We start from the raw sequence: 21,540 nt of genomic DNA, 5'->3' as shown, positions 1-21,540 counted from the left end.
TTGCTCATTCATTCTAGAAATCTTCCCCTGCCCCTTTGACCTTTCCCCCTTGACTTACTACCTCCATGTGGACATGCCTAGAACACTTAGGCTAGTTTTGAGGCCATCTGTGGGAGATTATCTCTCCCCCCCCAGCCTCATTCAAAGTATTGGCTTTCGGGGACTTTTGTTATTGTATTAGAATCCTATAGGCTTCTGGCACATCCGTAGGTGACGGAAGCCATTTTGAAGAACCCAGTGGAGGTAGCTCATGCTTCCGCTTTGATTTTTATAAAAGCAGGTGCCCTAGCAAACTTGCTTTTTCAGTCATTTTCTCATTCTGTCCTTAAATCAGAGAGAAATATTGTCTGCATAGCCCCCCCACCCCCTTGAACCTATAGTATCGTTAATACAACACTGGGGAGTTGGCTAGAACAATGCTGCCCGCTACCAGTCAAACGGCTTAGAAAAATTGTGGAAAAGAATGTTAAACGCGGTCCTGCTGTGATCACTAAAAAGGCCGCTGTCACAGTGTTTCCATGCCAGGTATTACTCAGACACTGCTCCCCTCTTCTGCAATATTCCTGGCTTTTATCTTGTTTTGCACAATTCAGCCATATCTTGTCCCTTTAACCACCTTACTAGTTCACATAACTCAGTCGGATTCTGCCTGAGGAAAAATTTTAATTAACTATGCTTAAAGAATCAAAGGGTCAGGACGGAACGTTGGAAGGACATATTGGCATTGTCAATTTTGTATCTTCCTTAACATTTCTTTCTTTTTCTTTTTCTCTTTTTGGTGGCACAAACCCAAGTGCAGAATGTGATTTTCTACCTCTCATGTACCAAAAAGTTAATTGTTTAGTGAAGAATCTAAGCTGCTACTTGACAACTTATTTTCTGGTCAGTGTCAGATATTGTGACCATGAAATAAAGCCCTTTTCAGTCAGTCAGACAGACAGACACACACACACACACAAACAGCTTTATTCTGATTGCTTATTTGGCAAATTTAAGTGGCGATTTTTCCACACAATCAGGTTTCTGAATGGCCACCATCCATTTGCTGTTGGGAAACTGAATGCTGGACTTCACGTAGGGCTTGGCCTAGTCCAAAAAGGCTCTTCCTTGGCTCTTATGCTCATTTCTTGACAGTTCTTGGTATTTCCAAAATTTGCCCATTTAATTTTTGTGTTTGTTATGTCCAGAATACTCTAGGTATAAAGAACTTAATACAGTGACTTCAACAATGCCTGGTCATTGTTGTTAGATAGCTCAGTCTGACTGTTGTGGCCTACCCCACAGATGCAGGTGCTTAGATAGCATTTATTTCAGAAGGACAAGCTCTTAGGAAGCTGCCTTATATGGAGCCAGACCATTGATCCATCCAGGTCAGTATTGTCTACACTGGGTTGCAGTAGCATTTTAGGGTTTCAGATAAGGGTATTTCCCAGCCCTGCCTGGAGATGCCAGCGATTGAACCTGACATCTTTTGAATGCAGAGTATTTGCCCTAACTGCAGCATCTCCCCATTCCCAGGTCCTTGAGCTGCAGCTGCAGGACAATTGTGTTTGTTTTACATTCTCATTCAGAAGAAAAATGCTAGGTCATCTATACGTAGGTCTCATTGAGTATTTTGTCAGGAGTGTCTATCCTTGGAGAGCTTGTGAGGGTCTTTATATCAGTTGGTTAGTGGGTGGGTCATGAAATGGAAGCAGAGCCTGTGGAGGATGCAAGGGGGGAGGGCAAGCAGAGAGCATATCAGGAGTCCTCTGCACTTTGGCAAGAGATGGGAATGTGGGGAGGCTGAATGGTTTGAGTGGGTAGTGAATCTGACTTGCCCAGGCTCCAGGCCAGCTGGCAGCCAAATCCACAACACTGCTCTCGATCTGTGACCTTGTAACTAGTAGTGATGGCCACTAACTTAGATGACTTTAAAAGAGGATTGATCCGATTCATGAAGGATAAAGCTATCAACAGCTACCCGACATGATGGCCATGTTCAGGGTATGCCTCTGAATACCAGTCACTAGGGATCACAGGCAGGGAGAGCACTCTTGCGTTCATGTCCTGCTTGAAGACTTCTCATAAGCCTCTAGTCAGCCATTGGGAGAGCATGGTGCTGGAATTGATGGGCCTTAGGCCTGATCTGGTAAGGTTTTTCCTGCGTTCTTAACTAGTCTAGGGTGTGACTTTTATAATACATAGTTTTGGAGCATGTTAAAAACAACCTCATGAAATAGCTCTTTTATCTTCCGATTGGTTCCATCCTTAGCTGACTTTAGCAAGTGTCCTAGAGGAAACACATTTCACTTGACCTCCAGGCTCAGGTGGGGCACAGGGCATCCTCTTCTCATTTGCAAAGCACAAATCTGCAATGTTGATTTTGTAAAAAAAATGCCTGTTTAATCTTCCAGAAGCAGGACTGGCCCCTGCACAAGCTGGAATGCTCGGCCATGTGCGTGTTTGGGCAGAACTGGAATCCCTCAGAGACTGTGAGACTCACTGCAAGGATTATTGCCAAACAGGTGAGCAGGACCCAAAGACTTCGGCCAGATTTCTGTTTTGTTTTGTTTGGAGATGGAAAGAGCCAGGGAAGTGACTGTGTGCTCTAGCAGTCTCCGGTGCAAACTTCTTGTTTGTGTATATGCCGGCAGTTGCTCCTAACATGAAGCATCTGCAGTGTTTGTGCTTAAGAACCTCTTGAAATACTGTGCTCTTGAACCTTTTCCATCTATTAAGTCACCTCCCTCATTCTTCATTGCATTTCTCCATCAACCATGCTTTGCGCAAAGTCTTTGGAAAGCAAAGCCTTACAAATGTAATAGCACCTTTTATTCCCGGTGTCCTCAGGCACAAGACTTGACTGCAAGCAGTTCACACACTGTTTTTGCATTGCAGAACGTTGATGTGAAGCTCAGTGAAACAGGGTTTATTGGGGAACTGCACAAACCTCTGTTTCAGATGCTCATTATGGCCATCTTGCCGTGAATTCCAAATTCTTCTGTCTGTTTTGGCCAGATTCTCCACAGTCCAGCTGTCTGGAGGCTGGTGGTTCCTTCGCATATGACATTACATACACATGGGCTTCTTGGCAGCTTGACCAGGGACAGTCCAGTTCCCCAGGCTGAAGAATCGACCAGATGCTCCTCTCACTAGGAAATGAAGCCTCTGTGGCAATATGTCCTTCCCAGATGGAAAGGACACCTTTCAGGGAAGAACGGGTCACTAGTTGCTACTTAAAAACAGGGAAGGATGCAGAGGAATTGCAATACCTTGAAGACCACCTCTCCCCATATAAACCATCCCAGACTCTGTGATCATACTCTAAATCCCTTCTTTGTGTGCCTCTTCCACAAGAGGTCGGGAGGGCAGCAACACAAGAACGGGCCTTTTCTGCAGTGGCTCCTTATTTGTGGAATGTTCTTCCCAGGGAGGTCCGTCTGACGCCTTCATTATACATCTTTAGGTGCCAGGCGAAAATGTTCCTCTTCTCCCAGTCCCTTGGCTGATGAATATTCTACAGCCTTTTAACTGTGTTGGGGGTGGGTGTTCATCTTCTTTTAAACTATTTATTTTGTGCTTTTTATCTTGTGAACTCCCCTGAGGTAGAATCAGAATGTTCGGACATACATAAATTTAATAGATAATTGATAAAATTCATAGAATTACAGTGTTGGAAGGGACCTTGAAGGCCATCTAAGTGAACTCAATGCTCATTGTCGGATCTGCAATCAACTGCAGCATCGCTGGCAGACTTGCAGTTCCAGAGTAGTGTAATACAGTGGAACCTCGGTTTATGAACACCTCGGTTTATGAATTTTCGGTTTATGAACGCTGCGGACCCATCTGGAACGGATTAATTCACTTTCCATTACTTTTAATGGGAAAGTTCGCTTCAGTTTATGAACGCTTCAGTTTATGAACAGACTTCCGGAACCAATTACACCCATGTTTCAGTTTATGAACGCTTCAGTTTAAGAACTTCACGGACCCGTCTGGAACGGATTAATCCACTTTCCATTACTTTCAATGGAAAAGTTCACTTCAGTTTATGAACGGTTACTCCGCGGACCGTCTGGAACAGATTAATCCACTTTCCATTACTTTCAATGGGAAAGTTCGCTTCAGTTTATGAACGCTTCAGTTTATGAACAGACTTCCGGAACCAATTGTGTTCATAAACCGAGGTACCACTGTAATCAATATCTTTTCCCAAGGAACTCTGGGAGTTGTAGTTGATGGGAAACAGGGGTCTCCTAACGACTCTCAGCATCCTTAACAAAGTACAGTTCCCAGCATCCTCTGGGGGGAGCCATGGCTGCTAAAGTGTGGTACAGTAGTGCTTTAAATGTTCAGGATGGTAGTGGCCCAGGTCTCCTTAAGTAGGAAGCCCTCTAAGCTGGAGGGAAATCCGACCCCATAAATGGAGGCTCCTCCCAAGGCAAAATGTGGGTTTTCTGAGGCTTGCTCTCTCTCACTCATAAAGCGTTTGCAGGGAAACAAAGTGGGACCGGTAAGTTTCAAGGTCACAGCTTTGTATGCTATCGTAAGGCTCCCAACTTCTCTCCCCCTCTGTAATAACGATTTTTTTAAAAAAAAATCAAACCTCCTAAACAATGGCCTTTGAAGAAATTCTGTACATTTTGAGAACTGCTTCTGTGATAAGGGTGACCCAGATGCAGTGGGGAGAGAGGACTCTGAAGGCATGCTGGGATGGTAGCTTGCCTGACTCCCCCTGTGCTTCTTTCCTTTCCTTTCTTTTTTTTTAAATTTTTTTTTAAAACACACTCTAGTAGTGATCCACAAACAAAATTAGATGTTTAATGATGAAAAGTCATTGGAATAAATTTGTGCTTTTATAGCTTGCAGGGGAGTGGGAGGGAGCCCTACATGCCATATGAAAGCTAAATATGCAAACCGTAGTCCCTGAACCTCAGCTGCTGGGCCACCTGCAAACCCATATTTAATGGCCAAGATTACAAAGAAGTGGCCTTAGGCCAACGCTGGAGTGTTGCTTTTGAACTCTGTCAACATTGAGATTATTCACTTTCCTCAAAGCAAAGTCTGCCTTCTAACAGCTTGCTGCTGTTAGTTACTTTCTGCAAATCTGCAGCTAAAAGAAATTACAATTTTCATCCTATATAATAATGTCCAAGCTGTCCCTGCGTCCAAGCTGTCCCGTGTGTCCCTGGGGTACTGCGCATGTGCCCCAGGGATACAGGGATTGGACAGCAGAGACTGCGCGCGCGCACTCTCCCCCCCCTGCCTCCTCCAACCGCCGCTCCCGCCGGACACTGCCTCACTGCAGGGCACGTCAGGGAAGCGAGGGTGGAGGCCGGCGAAGGCCTCCTCACAACCCTCCCTGGCCCGTGAGAGGAGCGGCGGTTGGAGGTGGGGGGGGAGAGAGTGCACGCGTCCTTCCTGTCGGCGGCTGGGGGAGAGGAAGGAAGGAGGAGAAAGCGCTCCTCCGTTCCTGTCCCCCTGCCGCCGACAGCAAGGACAGGTCCCAGGGTTCGGAGAAGCGCTGCGCAAGCGCTTCTCCGAACCCTGGGAGGTCTCCTTGCTGTCGGCGGCTGCGGGAGAGGAACGGAGGAGGAGAAAGCAGCGCTTTCTCCTCCTCCGTTCCTGTCCCCCTGCCGCCGACAGCAATGACAGGTCCCAGGGTTCGGAGAAGCGCTGCGCAAGCGCTTCTCCGAACCCTGGGAGGTCTCCTTGCTGTCGGCGGCTGCGGGAGAGGAACGGAGGAGGAGAAAGCAGCGCTTTCTCCTCCTCCGTTCCTGTCCCCCTGCCGCCGACAGCAATGACAGGTCCCAGGGTTCGGAGAAGCGCTGCGCAAGCGCTTCTCCGAACCCTGGGAGGTCTCCTTGCTGTCGGCGGCTGCGGGAGAGGAACGGAGGAGGAGAAAGCAGCGCTTTCTCCTCCTCCGTTCCTGTCCCCCTGCCGCCGACAGCAATGACAGGTCCCAGGGTTCGGAGAAGCGCTGCGCAAGCGCTTCTCCGAACCCTGGGAGGTCTCCTTGCTGTCGGCGGCTGCGGGAGAGGAACGGAGGAGGAGAAAGCAGCGCTTTCTCCTCCTCCGTTCCTGTCCCCCTGCCGCCAACAGCAATGACAGGTCCCAGGGTTCGGAGAAGCGCTGCGCAAGCGCTTCTCCGAACCCCAGAATTTTCTAGAGCCCGTTATTGAACGGGCTGAAATACACTAGTTTAAAAATAATAATTAAAAATTACTTGTTCTGTTTGTGCAGGCATTTTCACAGGAGTTTTGGGACATAGTGCCATACGGTGTCAGCAGATTTAAACCAGAGTGCAATTTGTTGACTCATCTGGGCAGTGTGGTTGTGTGTCTCTGTGAGTGTGTGTTGTAGAAAGGACAGTTGTGAATAAGCTGATGAAATGTGTGTGGGATTTTTTGTTGTTGAAAATGTCATTTTTCTTTTCTTCATTACTAGAAAACACACCCTGGAAGGACTGAGTCAGAAAAGCTCCTTTCTATAACAGAATTTGAATCTCGTAAGTATTAAAAAATGGAAGACTCCAAGGGTTTTTCCACAGGGGGTTTAGAATCATAGAATCATAGAGTTGGAAGAGACCACAAGGGCCATCCAGTCCAACCCCCTGCCAAGCAGGAAACACCATCAAAGCATTCCTGACAGATGGCTGTCAAGCCTCCGCTTAAAAACCTCCAAAGAAGGAGACTCCACCACACTCCTTGGCAGCATGTTCCACTGTCAAACAGCTCTTACTGTCAGGAAGTTCTTCCTAATGTTTAGGTGGAATCTTCTTTCTTGAAGCTTGAATCCATTGCTCCATGTCCGCTTCTCTGGAGCAGCAGAAAACAATCTTTCACCCTCTTCTATATGACATCCTTTTATATATTTGAACATGGCTATCATATAACCCCTTAACCTTCTCTTCTCCAGGCTAAACATACCCAGCTCCCTAAGCCATTCCTCATAAGGCATTGTTTCCAGGCCTTTGACCATTTTGGTGTTTTACTGTATAGCTGTTCAACAAAACCTGCCTGTTTTTACATCTCTCTCTCTCTCTCTCTTTTCCTGTAGTATTGAGAATATTTATTAATCACTCTTTAGAAAAAGTCTCAAAGTGACTCACAGTACAGCAAAAATATAATGCAATAGGCAAAAACAATAAAAAAGACACAATACAGTACCAAAAGGTTACATTAGCACTTCTGTTATGAATCATCATTATTTATCTTGAATACAGTGAGTTTTTATGGAAAAGTGACAGGCTATATAAACCCTCTTTCACCTTGCTGTTTGCATTTTGCCTCTATAGCTTTGCATATACTGATTATACTACATATACTTTGCATATACTAATTATAGTACAATATAGTACAAACATTTTGTGCATGTGCATTTCTATATTTACTTCAACAAGGTGTCCCATTCTCCTACCCCGCCGCCACCGCCAATGATTCTACTGTTCCCCTTAACTTGGGATAAAAGTGAATTAAAATTCTGGTCCATTGATTACACTTCTGTCTTGTCAAAACAGCCTTCCTGGCAACTCGGGTGACTTTGGTGGATTGTAATGTAAAATTTTAAAACAGCCAGCATTGTTACCAGGGGGCATCTAGTCAGTGATGGTACAGTTGTTTGATAGTGACAGTGTCTTTGGGGCTAATTGCAGGGCCCTCCAGTGTTGAGCTGCATATCTGTCACTGCCAGTCAAATCTGACATGTCCTCCGCGGTTGCCACATCCCAAATGCTCCAAAGGTGATCTAAGGAGGAGTGAAGGCCTGTGTTTGTGTGTGTGTGTGTGTGTGTGTGTGTGTGTGTGTGTGTGTGAAAACGAACTTATTTCCCCCCCTCAAGGCAGAGCTCAAAACTGAGCCACTATTAAGAAGGCTAAGCAAACTGGAATTGCCTGCTAAGCATTTGTAGTGTTGCTCTCTTCCTCGGTGTGACAATAAGGGGAACAAGTGAGCACAACCATGCACATATTAGAGAACCATAATGTCTTAGATTTGCCTTCTGATCAGTCATGAAATGCAGCTATCTCTAGGAAGAAATGTACAGCTTTTGCACATTTGACAAGAATACCACTTCATTATATTTATTGTATTTTTAAGAAGACAATTTTAAAAAAAACCACCAAGCTTCTGGCTTTAGCATATTAGGTTGTTTAATGTGTCGCTTTTTCAGGCAACTTGATGCTGAACTTAACAGAAGTGGGCTGCAGTATCACATTTTTATGCTGTACTAGCTGGCCCGGCCACGCGTTGCTGTGGGTTTTTGTGTTAAATGGACCTTTTCCTGTTAAATGGACCTTCAGAGTCTCCCTTTAGAGTCCCTTCACCTGCCCTGTCCCAACCTGATTCCCCTACTGTAAGTTTCAAAAATAAGACTCCCCCCCACGCGTGTTCCTGAAAATGTCCCCACCCCCACTGCTTTGGCTGACTCAGGGTCCTACCTCCCCCCCCCATGGCTATGTGTTCCCCCCTCCCTTTGTTGTGCCGCATCCCTGTGAGCCCCCTCCCCCGTTGTTGTGCCTCATCCCTGTGATTCCCCCACCCCGTGAAAGGCCCATATTCTGTTTGTTTTTGCCTGTGGCCTACTGGGCAATGTTGCGGCCTACTCAGTTTTACCTGTCCCAACCCACCCCCCACTGCTTTGGCTGACTCAGGGTCCTCCCCCCCCCCATGGCTATGTGTTCCCCCCTCCCTTTGCTGTGCCTTATCCCTATGCCCCCCCCGGTTGGGAAAGGCCCTATTCTGTTTGTTTTTGCCTGTGGCCTACTGAATGGTGTGGTCTACTCAGTTTTCCCCACTTGGCAATGCTGCAGCCTACTGAAAAAGCTGGGCCTTGTTGTTGCAAAAGGACTGTTTTCAGTTGGTTGCTGTGGAATTTTGTGATGTCATCTGGCGGCGCAGCTTTGGAGGTGGCAGCATGCGATTTGTCTTTCTTTGGATGCTGCTGGAGTCTTCAGAGCTTCTGGTGGTGACATCTAATTTGGGCGCCATTTTTTGTGTTTAATCATTATTTTAGGTGTGAAAGGTGTGTTTTTTGGGGGGGGATTATGGCAGATCCCTCCCTGATGGGCATGGAACGTTGTGGCCAAATTTGTTAAATTACGGTTCAGCAGTTACGGAGAAAGGCTGTGACCTCTGCGCGTGCAATGCCTACATTATATATATATATATATATATATATATATATATATATATATATATATATGGGGGGACATCATCTCCCCCCGCCCCGTCCCCCTGCCATACACACACTCACTCCAGGTTCTCTATCATTGAAGTCTGGCATGGCATTTATCAATATTTTATTTTTGATTGATTGTTTTTTAACCAGAGTAAAAACCCAGTTTTGGTGTCCTGTGAGGAGCTATTCTTCCCACACAGGGAGGCCTTTCATTAGGTGTCATTTAATTCAGTGGTTCAGTGGCTTACTTTAGCATTTGATAGTGGTGCATTGACAAATACACAAAAAAGATTACACGGTGCGTTTCATAAGCCAATATTATTCCCAGCTAATATATGGGTAGAATTTTGCCAGCTGTTAGATGCTTCCTGGCATTGTTGCCTTCCAAAAGGCCTACAAGGAGGAAAACGATACTCGCTGCAGTTCAAAGAAGAGTTCTTGTGACTGATTCTCTTTTCTTCGAGGGCGTTCTGTCTTGAAGCTGGCTTCGCTGCACTTCACTGCAAGTAAATTGGTCTTTGTATTGAAAAGGGATTTCTTTTACTTTGCAGATCTCGATAAGCTCGACAATGAAAAGAGAGAGTTGATTCAGAATGACATCTCGGCTCTCCATCACTTTTATTCAAAGCATATAGAATACCCTGACAATGCAGCTCTTGTGGTCCTTTTTGGTCAAGTAAGTTTTTTTTTTTTAAGGGGGTAGGATGGATCCAAATGGCACCTTTGGGGGCATGTGATCTTGCACTGAACCAGAAGTACAGGAAGAAGGTTGAAAAAGAAGCTTAGAGTTGTGTGCAATTTTGTGCGATAAACCCCACATTTTGGGCCCTGCCAGCCCCACAAAACTCTGTTGGATGGGGCAGGAGAAATGGGCTTTGCTTCAAAATGGTTTAAGGGTGTTGCATGCACTGAATTGAATCATCCCCCCAAAAAACCCCTCTATTGGAAGCCTCCTAGTGGTTCTGGAAACCAAAGCCTTGGCAAATAATTTAATGCATGTTTGCATATTACATTTCTTCAATATTTGTCCCAAAAATGTAAAGTATGGAAGTGACCCATGCGGTTCTCATTTCCCCCCCTTTTGATATAGCCTAGTACTCAGTCCCATTTTCTTTAGCTTTTACCTTTTTATTTGTTGTTGACTTTTAAAAAAAACAATAATATGTATCGTAGAGTAGATGTACAAAATGCAGACCAATACATAAACATACTGGACATATTGTAAACATAAACAGTAAATATTAGAAAATAATTTCTTACAAACATTGAGATACTAATGTTTGATGTTTGTACATGGCATGAATGCTGTTGTATAAACATTTTAAAAGATGCTGCTGTCTAAATGATATAATGGAAGGTACTGCTTGGAACTGAATGTCATTTTGAGACTGAGAATAACACGTTCAGCTGTCTTTTTGCCCCACCTGGTTCCAGGATGCTGACACACTCTGCTGCAGCTCAGCCCGGCTGCCGCATCCTTAATCTTCCACTATAAAACTAAATTGTAGGCAAACTCTGACCTCCCTTCTTGTAAAGCTAGTAGCTCAGCAGCAAGACTTGATTAAGAATAAGCAGCATTCTAATCAGATTAATCAGGATGGTGCAGACAAATACGGTCACTTAGGCATGCAATGCTCAACAAGCCAGCGGGTTTTTAATTTCTCTCCGTCTTTCCCTTTCTCTCAGGTGAACTGTAACGGCTTCACAATTGAAGATGAAGAACTGTCACACTTGGGATCAGCAATATTCCCCGAGTAAGTGTTTTAGATGCAGTATCTCCCCCAGAGGGAACACACACACACACACACACACACACACACACACACACACACACACAATTTCTAAGATCTATAAATTAGTTTCCAACAACAACAACAACAAAATCCTCCAGTTCTGTAAGTTATTTGCAAAGCTGAGCAAGGCGTTCCTTTCTCAGCTCTTGGAGCTCTGCACACGGCTCCCTTCCTCTTTTGTGTTCAGCATCTGTGCCTGTCCCATGAACCAGGTCCTCACCATATACCAGGTCTGGGTGGTCCAGGATTTCAAAGAGCCAAGCGGAAAGGGCTTCTCTGCTCAAGACCTTGGCGTGTCACAGACAGTCAGGGCAATACTGAGCAATAGCCTGACTTCCGTAGATGCAGCTTTATGTGTTCATTGGGGGGACGATTGAATTGGTACAGTGTCAGCAAAAGAGTGGACAAACCCAATCAAACATGAGCCACCTGGTTTCGCGTGCAAGCATAAAGCAGGTTGAAAGTGTGACTCTTTAACGACTTAATGAGTGTCCACTGTCATAAAACAATGCTGTGTCATTTGCCGGTATTTAATTTCATTAAAGGGGAGGGGATGTTGATACCATATATCTAATGAACTATCAGAGCAAAAGGCATGCACACTAAAATTCCATTAGCTTCAATGGATTACTGTAATGGCACGAATATAAGCCACACCTTTAAAAAATTTTTTTGGGGGGGGGGAGAGACAATACCCAAATATAAGATGCTCCCTTAAACTTGGCGGCGACCACATGGTCCGAGCAAAAAATTGCGGTCCTAAAGGACCCGCACTGGGAAATGATGTGGGGGCGGTTAAGAGGTCCTGACACTCCTCCAAAATGCCAGCCTTACACAGTGCAGCTGGGGGGAGATTTGCGTAGGGTGGTGGCGGCGGCCCGCCTAGGCACCCGTAACCCGCCGCCGGCTACCACCCCCATGCCGGGTGGGCACCCCCCACTCCCTAAAGGCAGCGATGGGGGCCGGCTGAGCAAGAAGAGACATTCAGGGGGACGCAGCTCACCTCACACCACACCAGGTGAGTGCCTCCCGCTCCATTAACAGCATTGGGGCAGGCAGAGGGGGATCGCATGGCAGTGGCGGCGCAGCTGCCCCTGCTGGCACTCACCTGCCCACCACCTGCCTCTTCCAGAACTGGGCAGGCACCCCTCTCCGAGTGCCAGTGAAGGCCCATAGCAGGAAGCGCGAAGCAGCCCACCACCCCTGCTCGCTAGGGCTCCAGCATGAGTTAAAGGCTTGGGAGTGGCAGGTGGGCTGCTCACCGTTGCCCTGCGCTCCCAGGCTGCTTTGGGGGGGGGCGCACTGCTTTGCCGGTGGCCTCCCCCCCCTTCATTCTGACAGCTTGGGGGAGACTTGGGAGCAGCAGATGGGACAGATGCCGTTGTCCTGCCCCCCCAACAGCCCTTGTGGTGGCATCCTGGGCTGTTTCAGCAACGATATCATAAGGCCATGAATATAAGCCACACTTTAACTTTTCACGGTTGGAATTTGGGGGAGGGGGAAGTGTGGCTTATATTTGGGCCAGTATGGTAGTTCCCTTGAAACTATTGGGATTTTAAGGTGCTTCCCTGTGGCTATGCTGCAGGCAGCTGTTTCCTAGGACTTCACTTGTGGAGGTAAATTCTATAAACTGATAAGACATTTTGTTGTCTTTGAGATTTCTTCATGAACTCGTAACTTTGCCCTGAACATACAGTTGTAATAATAAACTTTATAAAGAGACTTTTGAGCTGCTTTGCACATAACGTTAAATCAAATACGGGCTTGCTGCAAACGCACAGGTTTCCAGAGAGGCGGTTGCGGCTGATGAGCTACTGCTCTGGTCCTGCTGCTGTTGCACTGCTGTGCGCTAAGTCATGGTTTGCCTTAGTGAGCCATCCAAACCCAAGTTCATGGTTTGTTTCACTCCAAGCAAACCATGGGCATTAACCAAGGTTGGTCTGGAGGAGACGAGCCTCCACAATGTTAAGCCAAACTATGGCTTGCTTTCCATGACTGTAAAAGCAGGAGGACAATGGGGAGGACTGCAAGTGCGGTCCATTCCCCAGGAGCCCTCGCACTTGCACATCTGTGCTGAGGCATGGTTTGGCTTGGTGTTATGTGCAGACCAGCCCATTCAACACAGGTAATTGTTGCAAGTTCTGCATTTTATAGTGCTCTTCCTTGTGGTCTTTAATATTGCTGCTCTTGGAACAAATGGGTGCCCTTTTGTTTTTGTCAGTGTGGCGCTCATGAACCACAGTTGTTGCCCCAACGTGATTGTCACCTACAAAGGGACCGTGGCTGAAGTCAGAGCTGTGCAGGAGATAGAAGCTGGTGATGAGGTAACTGTGCAGTGAATGCCTGCCTTCAAGGGATGGGGAGGGACGAATTTGTAAAACACACAGCCTGCCATGCAGCTGCGGTGTGTCTTTCCATCTTTGTGGTACACCCCGTTTGAGGATTCTCCCCTTCATTTCCAAATCCAGTTACGACAATGTGGTCTTTGAACTGTGGGAGCCAGCACCTCCCCTCTCGAAACGGTGACTTCTTTCTCTGACGGAAACCACACCTGGTGTTTAAAGGAGGTCTTCTGTCCAAAATGGCAGCCCCCTAATGAGGTCTCCCTCACCTCTCCCCACAAGTATTAGCCAGACTTAACCCATGTTTCTTAAGCATGTTGTTTAACCATGTTGTCCTCCTCTATCTGAGGAATGGGGATTGGATTTAAAATGGGATGGTGCAAAAGATTTAACACCGGCCTGCTGTTTTTCAGCAACAGATTCACGGGTATTTTCCACCCCACCCCCCCCCCCCGGACTCAGGTTTGAAGAGGTCACTTAAATAGGCCAAGGGTAGCTTCAGATACTGCCTGCAACATTTCAGGTCGACCTGTTTCATAACCTAACCCACTCCACTAGTCCACCACACGACTGCCAAACCCTTTCCCAGAGATCCATGCTCACCTGACATTCCCACGAGGGGCGAGGACATCGTTTACTTTTGCTGCATTCCAGAAATCCCAGTTGTGGGATTATTCAGGAAAATATTTATGTGTTCTCTTTGAGCGCCTTATACTTATTCATTTATGTAAAATAAAGACGATTAAACAAAATAACAACAGTGCCAACAGAAAGAGTGTGTGTTAACAAGTGGGTAGAATATTCCTAATCAAGAGAGTATTGAACTCCTGGAAAAGGTTCTCTGCCATTCAATCAGCGCAGAAGCGCAACAGATTTGTCCTCTGTGGCGTGGCCTGTGCCTCCACCTTCTGGCTCAATGTGGTTACTGCATGGGAAAGCTGTCAAGATTTCTGTGTGTCTGTGTGCGTGTTTAGATTGGCTCCCATATTTTCTGCCTGGAGAAAAGCAATTGAGATGCACTCACTGTAGGATAAAAACAAGCAACTGCAAACTAAAATCAACTTGCCCTGGGCATGTTGAGAGAAGGTGAAGGACACACAGATGCACACAAACAAGAGCAGGCTCGATGGAAAACCTTGCGTTGCTGCTGGAGCAGATATGTGTTTGGTTTTCCTTGTAGCCTTTTAATTTTATTATATTTGGGGTGAAAAATTTTAAGATCAGCATTTGAAACTCACCGTCTTATTTTATAACCGGAAGAAAATTCTTTGAGTTTGCGTGTATTTGGAGTTCTGTTTTCTGCTTCTGCTTTTGCTTCTTCTTCTGGGCGGATAAGAAACTTTGCTAGCCAAAGCAAACTGAGTGGCTATTTACTTTTTGCATCCACGAAGAGGCTTGGAATAAATGTGTCTCTGCCTATATGCCCGTTTGTGTTCAGACTTGCAGCGAAATTCAAAATCCAACCATAACAAATCTCAAGATCCCGACCGTGATATAGAATCGTAGAGTTGGGAGGGACACTGAGGGTCATCTAGTCCACCCCCCTGCAGTGCAGGAATCTCAGCTAAAGCATCCATGGCAGATGGCCAGACAACCTCTGCTTAAAGTCCACCACCTTCCAAAGGAGTCTATTCGCCGTCTATTAACAAGAATATTGGCAGTATCAAACAAAACTGATCTGCTAATGCACAAAATTTTGGTTGTGCAATGGAACTTCCCCTTCCCTCCCTCCCTGCTCACCCCAATCTAGGGTTAGAGGGAAACCTGCAAGATAGGGGCATGCGAGGAGAGGGAGGGGAAGTTTCATTGCACAGGCCAAAGCAATTGCGCTAGCAAGCATGTTTGCCTGGATATCGCCCGTTTTTTTATAAGAATGTGCTGCTAAATCGCAACATATCAGTTCTTTCCAAAAGTAAATACCTCTTTTTCCTTACACTGTATGATGCTTAATTTCCTTCCTGGGACAAGGCATGCTGGATATGCTGGCACCTTTCTTTCCCTGCTCTCCCACCTCTGCCCCCAATTGACCTACAGTGGCAATATAAAGGGGCTTTTTGGAGGTGGTATATCTACTGCTGCCACCACCTTGCTGTTCCCCATTATGTGCCGGTGGTGATCTCTGCTGCCATGGCCGTGGGGGGGCAGGCACTGCCAGTGGCTTCTCGTCCTGCTGGTGCCCCTCCATCTCCAATGGTGGATCATCTCGTATGCCCTCAGTCAGCCTCCCGGTGGCTCTCAGACCTTTGCCACTTTGCCACACATAAGCAAAGCTGAGGCTCTTCTTTTCTAAAACTAGGTCTGCCGAAATCCTGCAAAGAATTGCATCTAGGAAGAAGATTGGAATCTTTAGCTGTTTTGTTGCTGTTCCCATCTCTTTAAAATATTGTCTGGCCCTTTTGCAGCACAGCAAACGCGCATGAATTTAAGGCGGGGTTGGGACCTAGGTGCTAGCTCCGCCCCCCAGTGCCCCATGTACTGCCTCCACTGCGGAACCCCCCACACACACACACTTTTGCTGTGCCAGCCTAAAGGGGGAGTCTTAAGCCATTTGAGAAAATGTGCTTAGAACCTTCTCCAGGGAATGTGATAACGTCAGGTTCCCAGCTGCAGGAAGGCCTCTGAGCTGGATGCAGTTGGGCTCCCCCTTCAGAGAGTGTGTACTCCTCCCCACTTTAAGCTGACACATGTTAAGCCATTAGAACCTGCAGATTCTATCAGTAGTAAACAAGGGACTTAGCCCTGAAACCTGGCGCATTGTGGAAATGCAGCGAGTTTCTGGCCACTGACTGCAACCAGTTTGTAGATCAGTGTATGTTTATGTACTAACCTGTAGCATTTTAATACCTATCTGCTGTTATTACAGTACCCGTCTGTCTTTTGCAGATTTTTACCAGTTACATTGACCTGCTATATCCCACAGAAGACAGGAATGATCGATTAAGAGATTCCTATTTCTTCACTTGCGATTGCAGAGAGTGCATTACTAAAAAAAAGGTGATTGTATTTATTACCGTAGAGTGCACATGCTTTATTTATTATTTAGATTTATAGCTCGACTTTATAGCAAAGGCATAGCGTTGTTGGTTTTTGTTTGGGTTCTCTACTCATCTTCATTTATTACCATCTAATATTTATATTGTGCCTGTAATATGAGGCTTTAAAGCAGATCCACAGATGGCGTACCCCCTGCTTCCAATTCCCATTGGTGCAGCTGTGTCTGGCTTATCCAAGGTCAACCATGTAGACTGCGGGAGTAACTAATGTGGAGCCCACTAGATGACGTTGGGCTACAGCTCCAGTCATCTCAGACTACTGACCATGCTCCCTGGGGCTGGTGGGAAGAGGAACCCAAAAACCATCATGTTGATTACTCTTTGTCAGAGATGGTTCAGCTGCACATCAGCGCAGAGACTCCATCTTAAACTCCCCCTGTGCTCTTTGCTCTGCTACATGCAAGGCCCTCCATGTCCTTGGAGACAAGGGAGGAGGGGGGATGAATATAGTAGGACTGCTGGAATCTATTGCAGCCTCACCCGCTACCTCCTCCCCAGCTGCCTGTCATATGTCTGCAGTACTTTCTGTCTCCTCTTCCTCTCTCTCACTGAAGCCTATTGCTTGTTCTATGGGTATAGGGCAGTATACAAATTTAATGCATAAGCATCAGTATCCAACCCTTCTGGCCTTCCCCCTTCATCCTCTGACCTGTTTTCAGTGTCCTACCACCCCCCACCCCAGGCTCTGAGCCTTCCTCTTCTGAGGCTTCCTGAGGGAGTTCTCCAACTGAAGCCTCCCACCACTCCTCATCATCCAGCCAGTCGCTGACACCCTTGCAGTAGGGCTATGGCTGAGTGCAGCCTTACCCCCTGTCCCCCCCCCATATACCTTTGCCACAGTCTCTCCCTCTCTCCAGAGAACATATGCCACATTTGGGATGATCAAGACATTAACCTGAGAAATTTGGGGGAGGGTTGTGTGTGTTAAGGGAACATGTCCTTGCTGGGGGAGGGGGAATAGCCACCATGCTAGCTCCCCAGAAGGTGGGTCACCGGGAGGGATGTTGCCATTGTGCAAATGCACCAACAGAGCCAATCTGGTGTTCCTGCTGGTGCATTCGCACTGCACCAACCTTGCCCCCCCCCCAACAAGCAGCAGCAACCCACCCGCCAGGAACCCAGCACAGTGGCTTCGCCCACTTCTGACAGGCAGCATTTAGGTCTCACAACATCCAGGGTCCCAAGCAGCCCCTTTAGTATGCAGCATCATCAGGCAGTGCTTGAAAAGGCTCCTGCTTAAAGCCCTAGAGTGTCGTTGGGTAGAGAATACTGACTCCGTATCATGGAGCTTCCTATCCACCTAACAGTGTGTGGAAGACATGGGTAGGCAACAGGGTGCCCTCCAAATGTGGCTGGACTGAAACTCTCATCATCCTTGACCAACGTGGCTATGCTGGCTGATGGGAGTTAGAGCCCACCAACACCAGAGAGGCGTCCATTGGTTACCCCTGGAGATAATCAGTCAGGGACCCTTGCAGCTGCTACAGTGCTACCCTCATGTCCTCTGTGAGAAAACCTGGTTTATTTTTATTATGGTTTTCAGTTCTCTTCCTTTAACAGATCTCTATAATCTCTCTCTCTTTCTCTCTCGCTGTGTGTGTTTTGCACAGCTATTGTTGGTTTCTGTGTGGATCTGCTTTTTGTCTCGGGGTTGGGGGGAGGCCTTGTAACTCTCTCACAACTCTTCCCTCAGGACAAAGATAAACTGGAAATCCGCAAGCTGAACGAGCCTCCATCAGCAGAAGCAGTGCGAGATATGATCAAATATGCCAGAAATGTGATTGAGGAATTCAGGAGGGCCAAACACTACAAATATATCCTTTGGTGTTCTCTTTCTCACTCGCTCTCTTTCTTATCTGTGCTCTCTGTTTAAGCTGAACTTTAGATTCAATTGAGCAGCCTCATTTTGTTGAGGCATGTCCAAAAATGCAATTCCCAAGAGTCAGGCTGCTGTATTCCTCTCTCATCTCCCCCCCACCCCACCCCTTGTTTTGTTTCTCAACCCCAGTGTTTCTTTTCCAGCAAGTAGGTTTGGTTTCCCTTAGAGCTGAAGCAAAGTAAAAAGTGATTTGCAACTGCAATTCTTTTTTGACCAACAATGCAAAAAAGGGAGTGTGCAAAGCTCTTTAGCCTAACACAGTAGGTGCTTGCGAGACCCTCCACTGATTTAACATTTCTTTGGGATTATTTTACATAATTGTGGGGTGATTCCAGGTGGGTAATGCAATCCTAGCCCAGCCCAAGGATGGTCAAAGCAACAGAGTCACTGCCACAAAGGGAACCCCTTTGCTTCCTTGCTAGTCAGGGTCGACAGTGTAGAGGGGTTTCCTCTCTAGTAGCTGAGCTGGTACAGGATCCAACAAATTTTAGGGTCCTATCCTTGCAGTAGCTTCATGCTGGAGGTCAGGTCTCCAGTGCAGTGGAGCCGCCTCATTGGAAATCTGTGGGTCTGGGCAGGAATGGAAACGGGTCCATGCTTCATTCTCACTCCCAAGCTCCATATCTGATACTTCAGAGGGGAGTGCAAACCAGTGCAGAGCAAGCTGAATTCTGTCACCCAGCAGTGTCTCTGTCTCGTTGGGCTTACGTTTCCTCTTGTTTGCCTACATTGTCTTATCACTGATCCCAGATGGGGGGTTCAGAACCTTCCTGGGAGCTGATGAAAATGCCAGAGAGAGACTGAGACTGAGAATATTTCCCCCCAATTCCATTGACAGTCTCAGCCAGCAGTTTCATGTAGATTTTACAACATCATGTGGGAGAAGGTGGAATCATGTGCTCCTTCAAATGCCTGGGTATAAGAGTCCACCACCTGACTGTTGAGGTAGGGACAGAGCTATCCGAGCTCAGGACCTCCTCCCAAGATGTTGTGTTGCTGTTTAGTCGTTTAGTCGTGTCCGACTCTTCGTGACCCCATGGACCAGAACACGCCAGGCACTCTTGTCTTCCACTGCCTCCCGCAGTTTGGTCAAACTCATGTCCGTAGCTTCGAGAACACTGTCCAGCCATCTCATCCTCTGTCGTCCCCTTCTCCTTGTGCCCTCAATCTTTCCCAACATCAGGGCCTTTTCCAGGGAGTCTTCTCTTCTCATGTGGTGGCCAAAGTATTGAAACCTCAGCTTCACAATCTGTCCTTCCAGTGAGCACTCAGGGCTGATTTTGCAGGGCATACTCCCAAGATAGCTAACAATAATGTTTAGATGCAGTTTGCCTCTGAATGCCATCTGCTAGGAACAAATACTTGAAAGGCTGTCATGGGAAAGATGGGGCAGGCTTATCCCCTGATGCTCCTAGAGAGCAGGAGCTTAGACCACATGAGCTCTTAAGTCCCTTCCAACTTGTGTATTTCTGCAACGGAGCAGCACTATACGTTTCTGTATGGAACGCTTGTGATTTTGCTTAAGAAGACTTGTCTTTTAAGGAACAGGTGTTCGTCTGTGATAGCCCTGGAGTCATAACTGGGCATTCGTTCCCCCGCTTACTTTCTGTGCTCCTTAACTTTTGGCTTACCCCCAAGTGAACTGCTCGAGGTTTGCGAGCTTAGCTTGGACAAGATGGGCGCTGTGTTTGTCGAGAGCAATGTTTACATGCTGCACATGATGTACCAGGCTATGGGAGTCTGTCTGTACATGCAAGACTGGGAGGGTGCTTTGCGCTACGGACAGAAGATTATCAAACCATACAGGTAGTGTTCCTGATTTTTTCTGTGTAATTTGTATGATGTAGTAAGCCGAAATGTCTCTAAAGAAACACACCCACCCAAACACACCTTCACCTTCCAATTCGGTGAACTGATCTCATTAATGACTGTTTCTGTGTAAGCCAAGCCCAGCAGGTAGAAGCAAAACAAGATAATTATGTGCTTGTTATCCCAAGAAACCAACTCCTGAATTATTTACATATTTCGGAAGACTGGGCTGTCAGCTGATTGAAGAATACTTGGTTGATTGTGTGAGGTTTAATGTTATTTAAATCTCCATATGAATGAGATAGTAGCTTTGAGGGGGGAAGGAAAGCATTTTGTTGTAACTGAATGGGGGAAGGAACATACAAGTATGTGTTGCAACAGGCATCATCTGGGACGTATTCCTTCTGGTGTGATGGAAAGTGGGAAATCCCCTTAGAATTTTTCTGAAACGGTTCTTGCCAGGTGCAGTTTTTATATGAAACACGGTTAGCACTTTTTAAAAGTAAGTTGTTTGGTGATTCAGAAGAATCATCCTAGTTGATAAAATGTCTCCCCGCACAAGGTTAGATTTTATCTACTGAGATAAATCACTCACTGGAGGAGGGGTTAAATCTGCATGGCGATTTGTATTTAAATACATATCTTTGAACATATTTTATCCAAAATATATGCATATTGGTACTTGTCTTCTGCTGGAAAAGTTAAAAAAAATCGGAGAAGTGCAAAAACTGTACGTTTGTCTAGGAATTGTAAGTGGCTCAGAAACTACAATTAATCCAGAATTAATTCTGTTAGATTAGTGTTTTAGGAGCAGCTGCCGGGACCATATAACATCAGTCCTAAAAGATCGACATTGACTCCCAGTTCGTTTCCGAGCACAAATCCAACTGTTGGTGTTGACCTTCAAAGCCCTTAATGGCTTTGTCCCTGTATACCCAAAGCAGCATCTCCACCCCATCATTTAGCCTGGACACTGAGATCCAGCTCTGAGGGCCTTCTGGCAGTTCCCTCCTTGCGAGAAGTGAAGTTACAGGGAAACAACCAGAGGGCCTTCTCGGTAGTGGCACCCGCCCTCCCATCAGATATCAAGGAGATAAACAATTATGACTTTTTATAGACATTTGAAGGCAGCCTTGTATCGGGAAGCTGTTAATGTTTGAGGTTCTGTTGCGTTCTTTTATATTCTGTTGGAAGCATTGCCCTGCAGCCCATGCAGAAAGGAGCACTACCAGCAGCAGGTTAAGCCCAGAGACTGTGGAGCTGCGTGGCACACCCTACTGTTGTGTGTGAGCCAGTCACAAGGCTGCTCAATGAATTATCTCAGGGCATAATTTTCTCTCCAGCTGTGGAGTGTAAACGAACATCTCCCTTTGAGTCAGATGCCAGTATGAAACATAGATCAGCTAGTGGGGAGCGGTGATTGGGGAAACACAATGGCACATTCTTCCCCTGGAGCCCGAATCAGATTTATCACCCCGGTGATTTGCCCAGGTTTTTTGGTGGG

At 46.5% G+C, this 21,540-nt stretch overlaps 1 protein-coding gene across 2 annotated transcripts in view; it reads left to right on the top strand.

Moving 5' to 3' along the window:
• Positions 1–21,540, top strand: part of SMYD2 (SET and MYND domain containing 2) — a 38,834-nt gene that overhangs the window by 13,548 nt on the left and 3,746 nt on the right. For both annotated transcript variants that reach the window (XM_035111316.3, XM_088666701.1), the window contains exons 3-10: positions 2,397–2,507; positions 6,430–6,490; positions 9,712–9,836; positions 10,847–10,914; positions 13,175–13,277; positions 16,179–16,289; positions 18,042–18,162; positions 19,859–20,033. In XM_035111316.3, coding sequence (XP_034967207.1) covers positions 2,397–2,507; positions 6,430–6,490; positions 9,712–9,836; positions 10,847–10,914; positions 13,175–13,277; positions 16,179–16,289; positions 18,042–18,162; positions 19,859–20,033 — 875 coding nt within the window. The remainder of the gene's footprint in view (positions 1–2,396; positions 2,508–6,429; positions 6,491–9,711; positions 9,837–10,846; positions 10,915–13,174; positions 13,278–16,178; positions 16,290–18,041; positions 18,163–19,858; positions 20,034–21,540) is intronic.

Source organism: Zootoca vivipara, chromosome 3 (assembly GCF_965207765.1).
Source record: "Zootoca vivipara chromosome 3, rZooViv2.hap1.1, whole genome shotgun sequence".
NCBI lineage: Eukaryota > Metazoa > Chordata > Lepidosauria > Squamata > Lacertidae > Zootoca > Zootoca vivipara.
This window is presented reverse-complemented; position numbering and strand designations above follow the sequence as displayed.